The 9,460-nt window shown below is 42.1% G+C and overlaps 1 protein-coding gene across 1 annotated transcript; it reads left to right on the top strand.

The window, feature by feature from the left end:
- The first annotated feature begins 3,249 nt into the window (after nucleotides 1–3,249).
- kctd9b (potassium channel tetramerization domain containing 9b) lies at nucleotides 3,250–7,165 on the top strand. The gene is made up of 12 exons (XM_060049666.1): nucleotides 3,250–3,428; nucleotides 3,607–3,728; nucleotides 3,823–3,866; nucleotides 3,981–4,077; nucleotides 4,165–4,223; nucleotides 4,367–4,495; nucleotides 4,592–4,659; nucleotides 4,938–5,033; nucleotides 5,266–5,415; nucleotides 5,656–5,761; nucleotides 5,974–6,107; nucleotides 6,638–7,165. The coding sequence occupies exons 1-12, from the start codon at nucleotides 3,381–3,383 to the stop codon at nucleotides 6,752–6,754; spliced, it is 1,170 nt and encodes a 389-aa protein (XP_059905649.1). The 5' UTR covers nucleotides 3,250–3,380; the 3' UTR covers nucleotides 6,755–7,165.
- The last annotated feature ends 2,295 nt before the right edge of the window (nucleotides 7,166–9,460 follow it).

Below are 9,460 nucleotides of genomic sequence, written 5' to 3'. Positions count from 1 at the left end.
TCATCTGTCATTCGAGGGCCTCACAAAGGACCTCCATTGGAACAATTGGAAACTGAATTAAGACGCTATATGGGACAACTAACTGGCATACACAGGCTTATTTACTAACAGGAGAAAGACAGAGTTCCAGAGTTGGAGAAGGAGCCACCAAGGGGGGTGGAGCCGGGTGACCACTTGTACATCAGAATCTTCAGGAGAAAGTGGAACAAACAAACCCAGGAGAGAAGGACCATACAAAGTCACCAACGCAACACCAACAGCCATCCAAGTGGAAGGAAGTGCCACGTGGTATCATCTCAACCACTGCACAAAAACCGCTCAACCCAAGTCCAGGGATGAGTGTGAGGAGGAGGAGCCAGACGCAGACACACCTGGGGCTGACCAGCCGCCCCAGGACCAGATCCAGTCGAGCCAAGAGATTCAGCAACATGATGTTGCTGAAAACGGGGAGCCTGTTTCTGATCCTTTACGGGTTGTGCCAGATTCCGCTGGCACAAGCACAGACCCCGAGGAAGGATGAAACCACGGAGACAACACAGACCTGGAAGAGCCAGGAATCAGGGGCTGGTACTGAAGGAAGCCTAAGAGAAACACAGGACAATCCGGCCCCAACTCACTCAGGAATAGTCAACAAGAAAGGGAAAATAGTCTTATATGCTCAGATACCACCGCGAGACCAAATTAATGAATTTGTGTTTACTGTTATGTCGGATAACCAACCGTTATGTGCATTAACCTTCCACCAGAATCGTGAACATGTGCACAGGAAGAATCGGTGTGAAGTAAATATCCAAGTTAATCCAATGAAATGGTGTTTAACAGTAACGTCAGGGATGCATGGGGCTATAACAGAAAGTATAAATTGAATATGAGAGAATATATACTTCTTAAAGCTGTGGCTTGGCAGAACAGACAGGCTTTAGATTGGCTTTTAGCAGAAAAGGGGGGAGTTTGTGCTCTTATAGGTGAAATGGGTTGTACCTTCATTCCAAATAACACTGCCCCAGATGGATCATTCACACTTGCGATGAACAACCTAGAGGAGTCGGGTGACTGGGAGAGGATGCTCTATGGGGAGATAGATTGGAGTGAATCTAGAGAGGAGACCGGACTGTGAGAATCGGACATCAGAATGAGGTCCTATTTTCTTAACTGGCGACCTCTCCATGTGAACCACAACCATTTCGGACAGTTTGAACAAATGGACATTGGACTAATGGGTTTCAGGGCTGGTGGCTGCAAACAGAAGCAACAACCACGATGCCCAAACCCCCCACGTTTATATAGTATACCGGTACATGACGATAATCAGAGCTATCCAAGTCTATGCAAGCTTGTTGACAATCTTAGTTTTTTAATTTCTATTATTTACTCATTTTTTGAAATGTTATTTTTCTGAGTTTCATATTTTTTGTCATATATTCTGAAATGCTAATTTTCAATGCATGCTGAAAATACTATGTTATGTGTGAATTCTAGTTAAACATTTGATAGATCTTTTTGCCTTAAACAGGTTTAAAATCCTGAGAATTATACAGGTTGAGATTCCTGAACATGCTTAAAGGTTTTTAATGATGATCAAATGTAGTGCAAAATATGGCCTAAACGACTGTTATGTTTTTGTTGTGATCTTATCTTACAAAAAAGGGGGGATGTGTGGTAGAAATTAAGGAGTATATTCTATGGTAAACCATGATTATTATGAGGTCTGTGTGTCTAATAGTGGAGAAACACACGGGGCCTGGGTGTCTGGGTTCAGAACAGATGGTGCCCCTAAAAAGGAGCAGGACGCTACGGGGATAAGGCATGCTGACCTCAGCCTTGTGTTTTGGGCTATCTTTGTTGACCATTTGTTGTCTATTTGCTGACCATTCAGGTTAAGATGGATTTATGACTGAGTGGAGGCAGACACCTCAAGGAGAAGCTGCTCTGTTTGTGTGTATAAAAAGACGCCGCAGTTTGTGAACGACAGTGACTCTATAGATCCTACTCGGCTGTTATCGTTGTTGTTCTTCTTCACGATAAAGTCTTTTGTCAATTCTTGCTCCGGACCCCTCGATTTCATTTCTCTCTCTCTCTCTTGAATTAGTCTAAGTGTTTTATATCTCGGTTAATCTCCGACAACGTCAGGGCAACATTTTGGCACTGGTCTTCATTTGGTGCGGTTTGATTGGTAAGGATATAACAACATTTAGCGCCCTAGGATGCAACCGATATCTTGTATAGTTTATGTGCATTTCTTCGATAGGGGAAGAGATCTAAGCGGGTAGGGCTGGGTGTCCAGGTGTAAAGAAACCTCATGAAAGGGCCTCTATTTTATCACAAGGTACCAGTTGGTAGGCTGACCTATTATGCATCTGGGTGGACATGCCCATTTGTGATGTCTCTATTGGGTCGATTTTGAAAGCGATTGTAATGGACGTGACGCCTATTCGTTAAATAGGGGCCCATGTTTGACGTTGGTGAATGTTGATCTTTTAATTTATAAGACTGTTAGAAAAGGGGCTGAGCTCTGTTTGTTTTCAGGAGCTCACCCATGATGCCATCGTTGATTATTATTAGAAATACAATAACTACCTAAATATGAGTAGTATTGATGAATAATCAACATCATAGTGCAATTTTATTTGAAGAATTATAAACTCGAAACACATAGTATAAAATACTATGTACTCAATATTGACTATTAAACTTGAAATATTTTATGAACCCATTTTATAACCAAAATGAGGCTGTGTACTGCAATGTGGATGTGGTAAACACTAATTCTTGGCGATTGATTGTGTTGTAAGTATTTTGTATTTCACAGGGAAATATTTTAAAAGCAAATCAAAAATGTATTTTCTTACTAAGTATATTTAGTCTTCACTGTTGTGGTTTTATTGACAATGGTATTTTACTATGATGTTTCTGATGAATCTAAAACTATTTCTTAATCCAAAATGAATTATTTTCTAATATATAAATAATTTTAAACGGTGCTATAATATCATATCCTTTAGAAAGATTGTGTCTGGCTGGCTGCTGCCACTTTTTAAATTTAAATTAGGAGGTAGTTTCATGCCACAGTTGTGCAGTTTCACTTTCCATGAGCTAGGGATTTATTTGAATAAAGCTCTCGCAAACATGACGCGCGATATTCTTACTGCATGTGTCATCATGGGCATTGGTGTAAATTGCAATAGATGAGCATGCCAGCGAAAAGTAAACCCGAAGAGCAACTTCTGTTCTTTAGTCCCGCCCTGTCGTCTCGCTGATTGGCTCATCACAGTGACGCTCTTTACGGCGTCCCCTGGTTGCAGGAAAAGGAAAACGATGACAGACATTGAGAGGCCAACTAATCAACCGATTTTAAATGGCACTATTTTAACGTAACTGCAATGAAAAGAGTCACTATCTTCATAAGAGGGACGTCGTCGAACGGAAAGGTAAGCTGGGGGAGGACAAAGGCGAATGTATTTGCAGGTTCTTTGTTCATCACTCAAGCCCATTCAAATCCCCGGAGTAAACACAACCTCAACATACTAGGCACTGCGTGCCGCTACCTGTCTGTTCCGCTTTGGAGCGCGTCATGTCTGCCACTGAGCGCTGTTTCTCTTCTGCAAGGTGGTGGCCGTCTGCGGGTCTCTGGAGGACTTGTTGTCTGTGGCAAGTACGAAACTGGGAATAAGAGCATCCGGCGTTTACAACGGGAGTGGTGGGCTGATAGACGATATAGCCTTAATTAGGTACGATATAAACGAACACATCTCCTCCGTATCTCCCTTTTGATGTCTCCCCCGGTATTTAAAATAATATGCTGTTTAATGCATGTCCCTTCAGAGATGATGATGTGCTTTACATGTCGGATGGAGACTGTTTAGTGGGTGAGTGATTTTGGTTTACGTCGTTTTTTGCATAATGAAACACTCTGAAGACTTTATCGATCAGTTGCCATCAGGTGTAGGAAAAAGTTCAACGTGTCTTTGTTTTTAATGTAGAAAACGGTGGGCAAGATCTTTGCGATCCTGAAAAATGTCAGCCGCACACGGATTGGCTGACGCTGAATGTGGGTGGTCGGTGCTTCACCACGACAAGGTATCGCATCCAATCAATTTCAAAGGACTGTTAATTATGTATTTCGATTTTGCGTTGAACAACGGTAACGCATTTCCTCTTTCCCAGGAGTACATTGGTCAACAAAGATCCCGACAGCATGTTGGCCCACATGTTCAGAGACAAAGGTGATGCCATTTATAATTGGGGGAGGGAAAATAGTGTCTGCTAAATTGTAAATAATGAGGTGCTTTCAATGTAATTTTTTACCATGGATGATTATATATTTTATATTGGTATGCAACTTCTCTCCCTTTCTTCATTTATTTAGGTGTTTGGATGAACAAGCAGGATTGCCAAGGGGCGTATCTAATAGACCGCAGTCCGGAATATTTTGAACCCATTTTAAATTATTTGAGACATGGACAACTCATCCTTAACGAAGCCATCAACCCACTGGGTATATTAAACACACACACACACACACACACACACACACACACACACACCATTAACATAAATAAGATCTTATCACAATACTTTACTCCCTCTTTAGGTGTTTTGGAGGAGGCTCGTTTCTTTGGAATCGAACAGGTGGCCGTACAGTTAGAGACCCAAATTAAGGTATTCACAGTGTATAATACCATGTGTTAAGGTATTCACAGTGTATACTAGCATGTGTTAAGGTATTCACAGTGTATAATACCATGTGTTAAGGTATTCATAGTGTATAATACCATATGTTAAGGTATTCAGAGTATTAAACCATGTGTGAAAGCATTGATAGTGTATAAAACAATGCGTTGTTAAACTTGGCTCAATGTATAGCCAGTTGGGTTCCATGCTAGCGTAGGTTCATAACATCGTTTCTCTCTCTCTCTCTCTCTCTCTCTGCTCAACAGGCTTCCCAGCCGCCCCAGGACCACTCACCTTTGACCCGGAAGGAGTTCATAAGGTTTCTATTAGCCACCACAACAAAGTCTGAGCTGCGCTGTCAGGTTAGATACACACACACACACACACACACACACACACACACACACACACACACACACACACACACACACACACACACACACACACACACACACACACACACACACACACACACACACACACACACTATTGTGTGTGGTCAAAAGGCCTATGTCTCGGATATGGTTGACGTTGTACACGCTACTCGTGCTTACCACTTCATTCTAGTCCAAATGTTTTATTTTCTGCTTTTAGGGTCTGAATTTCAGCGGTGCAGATCTTTCTCGTCTAGACCTACGCTACATCAACTTCAAGATGGCTAACCTGAGCGGAGCTAACCTGGCGCACGCTAACCTCAGTGGGGCTAACCTGGACCGGGCAGACCTCTCATCCGCCTCTCTCGATGTGGGTTGGGAACCTTCCAGTACATAATACTGGATCTCCAGTTTATAATAGTTCACATTCAGTGTATATTTTACGCACCCACAAACAGACTATCCGGACAATTCCTGGAGTAGTTCATTAGGTTTAGAAGCTCATTAATTACTTTACAGTATGGTGGATAAATGGGACATCAGCTTCCCCTCCTCACAAACTCTCATTATTTCTAGTCTAGTTGTTGTAATTCCAAGCGCTCTCCACCAGGGGGCGAACCTCCAGGGAGTGAAGATGCTGTGCTCGAATGCAGAGGGGGCGTCGCTGAGAGGATGCAATTTTGAAGACCCGGCTGGAATCAAAGCCAACCTAGAAGGTGATGACACACACTATCTCACACTCTCAAAAAAAACATACACACACGCACACACACAGTCACACACACTGAGTATACTTTGTTCTCAAAAAGTAGGTGTGTGTGTGTGTGTGTGTGTGTGTGTGTGTGTGTGTGTGTGTGTGTGTGTGTGTGTGTGTGTGTGTGTGTGTGTGTGTGTGTGTGTGTGTGTGTGTGTGTGTGTGTGATCCCAGGGGCTAATCTAAAAGGTGTGGACATGGAGGGGAGCCAGATGACGGGGATCAACCTCAGGGTCGCCACGCTGAAGAACGCCAAGCTGAAGAACTGCAACCTGAGGGGGGCTACCCTAGCGGGCACGGACCTGGAGGTATAGAACACACTAAAAACCCTACCCCCCCACACACACACACATTTACATTTATGGCACTTAGCAGAGGTTTCAACCATGCAAGGCGGAATCAACCATGCAAGGCGACAGCCATCTTGTCGGGAGAAGTTAGGGGTAGGTGTCTTGCTCATTGACCCCTCGACATTCAGCTAGGAGCATCGAACTCGAACTAGCAACCATACAGTTAAGCTAACCCGCTCTACCACCAGAACCACGCGGACCTCACACAAACACCAAGCTAGTATACTTTTTCCTGCATGTATTTGATTTTTGCCTTTTTGTTTTGGCCTGTTACCGTTCAGCACTTTGTAGTCGCTGTGTGTTCAAATGTGTTAATGAGGTGCATCCTCTTTGTGATACGCCATCTAATTTCCTGTAACCGTATACCAAATGTCTTTGTTTGCTTCAAATGGGGAACATTTAGATCTGTGCCTGCCAATAGTGCACGGAGACCTCCTAGCACAACAAGAGAAGCCTTTTTTAATATTCTAATACTTTATTTCCCACAGAACTGTGATCTGTCGGGTTGTGACCTTCAGGAGGCCAACCTGAGAGGCTCCAACGTGAAGGGAGCCATCTTCGAGGAGATGCTTACCCCCCTGCACATGTCCCAGAGTGTGCGCTGAACTTGGGAGTCCCCTTGGGGAGCAATGCCAGTTGAAATTGCCCTTGTTTCATCCCCAGCTGTGAGGTTTGATTAGCCATTAAACATCCATTCCGAAATGTAAACTATTTGACATCATTGGGTTTGTCCGTCCACCAAGATAGATCGGCTGATCTGTTTAAATGTCACAATATTTGGTCACACTGGATTTGAAACTTTTGAGACTATTGTATTTTAAGGGCTGAATGTAAGGAAGAGGAAGTGGAATGTAACCTATATATTTTGCCAATGTTTACATTGCATTACAGATTTGCATTGTGAATACAAACTAGTAAACATTGTTTCAATATGTGTTTATGATTTATGTTTTTTACATTTTGTTCACAACAAAAAAAAGTCCTGAAATAAATAATTGGACCATGGTAAATAATTTTCTCATTTTCTGTAGACATTGTTATTGATCACCTTTTGAACACAAATGTAGTCCAAAGGAACAAGTACCCTAGGCTGAGATCAGTAAAGGCCTAAAACAGCATGGATGAAAAGAGGTTCATTTGGAATGAATGAACTATTGACCTAATGGTAAGAATTGGTTAGCAGTAAGCAACATGATGATAAAAACATGTTATTGTTAAAATTCTAGATACACTACAAATGTGTATATCGTATGTTATGTTTGTGTGAGAAGGTCATTTTACCACCAAGAAAGTAAAGCAAGTGATTAGAAATTTTGGTGTCACAGTCAAACAATATGGTAAATGGGTAAATTGAAATTGTCAAACCAGTAGCTTTTGACTAAATAATTGAACTTCATTCATAGAATGTGTTTTGAATTAAGTTATTTTGTATAAGGCAAAAAAAAGTACATAAGCAAGGTTGGGGCAATTATGGATTTAACCCAGATGCCTGGTTCTGATTGTAACAACATTTTGTGAGAGTGCTTAAAGTCTAATTCTCGTCTCCGAATCCTTTGGCAACAGTCAGACCGTCATTTAAAGAGAGAACATATCAATGTTCTTGAAATGACATCCAAACTTTCAACACGGCTCTGCTGCTCATGTCCCAGACCAGTGTTCTCTGTTCTTTCCCATATGATAGGCTTCTGTTGGGATAGTCTCAGTTGATTGCCGAGTTCTGTTGCATCGCTGGCGCCGCAGAGCTGCTGTTGACAGGTGGTTGAGGCTAACAGCTTAATTTATGGTTTAGATGTCGTTGGTAGTTCGAGGCGAGCGATGACTGGTTTATGGTTCCATCCTCAAAAGCGATGATTTACTCAAGCTCAAAGCTCTAATACATATACGACGACTGGCTGCGATGATGACGATGAAATGCAACCGATGAGAGTAAAGTGTACATCATAACAGGTGTGCTTACTGGACGATACGGGAACTGCAGAGTTAGAAACGTAAAACCTGTCCTTTTTATCTGTAAGTGACCCCGGAGAGTTTTATGTTTTTAGTTTCCACAAATCTATTTAGGCATTCTGGTAGAAACCTTGAATGTGACAAATGGGTTACAAATACAGATGCAAAAATCGACCTAAACACATAGGACATGTTATGACACTTAAAGTGTATCTTTGCAACTCGGTAATGTACCTATTCGTTTTTTGTATGTTTATTTTTTGTGTGTGTGTGTGTGTGTGTGTGTGTGTGTGTGTGTGTGTGTGTGTGTGTGTGTGTGTGTGTGTGTGTGTGTGTGTGTGTGTGTGTGTGTGTGTGTATGTGTCTGTGTGTCTGTGTGTCTGTGTGCGCATGCCAGTTCATGCTGTGGTTTCCGGGCTGAATGAGGGACATTCTTTTCTTGCCAAATAAAGCTGCTCCCAGTTCAACTCCACATTCCGGTGTCATGGTCTAAAACTCCTCATTCTGTGTGTGAGTGAGAGAGAGAGAAAGAGATCAAGAATGGGTCAGAGAAAAAGTTTACGTATATGCGGTAAAATTATTTAGGACTAGATATTATCTCACATAAACAGGTACTCGGATCACAAGAAGGTGTGACCCGAGGAAAAGAAAAGCATGCACACACACGTACACACATTTAGACACACACACACTTTTACACGCACTGCCTATTGCTCTCAATATATTTTCGGCAAAAGTGGCATGGGTAACTACCCATAGCTTTCCAAATAGCTACACAGATACAGTAGATACCCATAGAAAGCTTCCATTTTATATTCTGTCATTAGCGTCAAAGCTCCCTGGAGCTGCATATTTTGTGAAAATGACACCTTGCACTTCCATGGCCCAGGAGTGCTTCCAGCGTGTTCTACGACCCTGACCGACCAGGAGTGTCGGGGAGGGGCGTGGATAAAACTATGGTCCTAGAAGCTTGTATACAGATGTTTTTGGTGCAAAATATGATTATTCATGAAAATCTATAATCATCATCACATCACATGAACAACGTCTTACTTGTAAGCTATGAGCGGATTCACAAACTCATTGAAGAAAAACTATTTATAAATCCATCAAAGAACCTCATCACTTGGCACTTGACTACTCAATGCCGTCTTATATGATGACAACATTTAGTAATGCTTACCTATACCTGCTATTCTTCTGCATTCTGCAACCTCTGCGCTAGCTTGCACTAAATCCTACACTCTGCACCTTTAAGGGATAGGCTTTCATTTAAATGTAATTGGTTTCGAACCACAGCCATCCGTCAGCTGCAAGATTGGCCATCTGTCAATATGCAAGACTTGCTATTTCAAGCTTCAGTC

The sequence above is a fragment of the Gadus macrocephalus genome, chromosome 4 (genome assembly GCF_031168955.1).
Source record: "Gadus macrocephalus chromosome 4, ASM3116895v1".
In the NCBI taxonomy this organism is placed as follows: domain Eukaryota; kingdom Metazoa; phylum Chordata; class Actinopteri; order Gadiformes; family Gadidae; genus Gadus; species Gadus macrocephalus.
This window is presented reverse-complemented; position numbering and strand designations above follow the sequence as displayed.

What these genes read in the sequence shown, in the direction of transcription:
- kctd9b (XM_060049666.1), top strand. Translation starts at nt 3,381, where the DNA reads ATGAAAAGAGTCACTATCTTCATAAGAGGGACGTCGTCGAACGGAAAG. An exon ending in GGATGGAGACTGTTTAGTGG is followed by an intron (nt 3,867 to 3,980) that starts GTGAGTGATTTT and finishes TTTTTAATGTAG; the next exon opens with AAAACGGTGGGCAAGATCTT. An exon ending in TCTCATCCGCCTCTCTCGAT is followed by an intron (nt 5,416 to 5,655) that starts GTGGGTTGGGAA and finishes GCTCTCCACCAG; the next exon opens with GGGGCGAACCTCCAGGGAGT.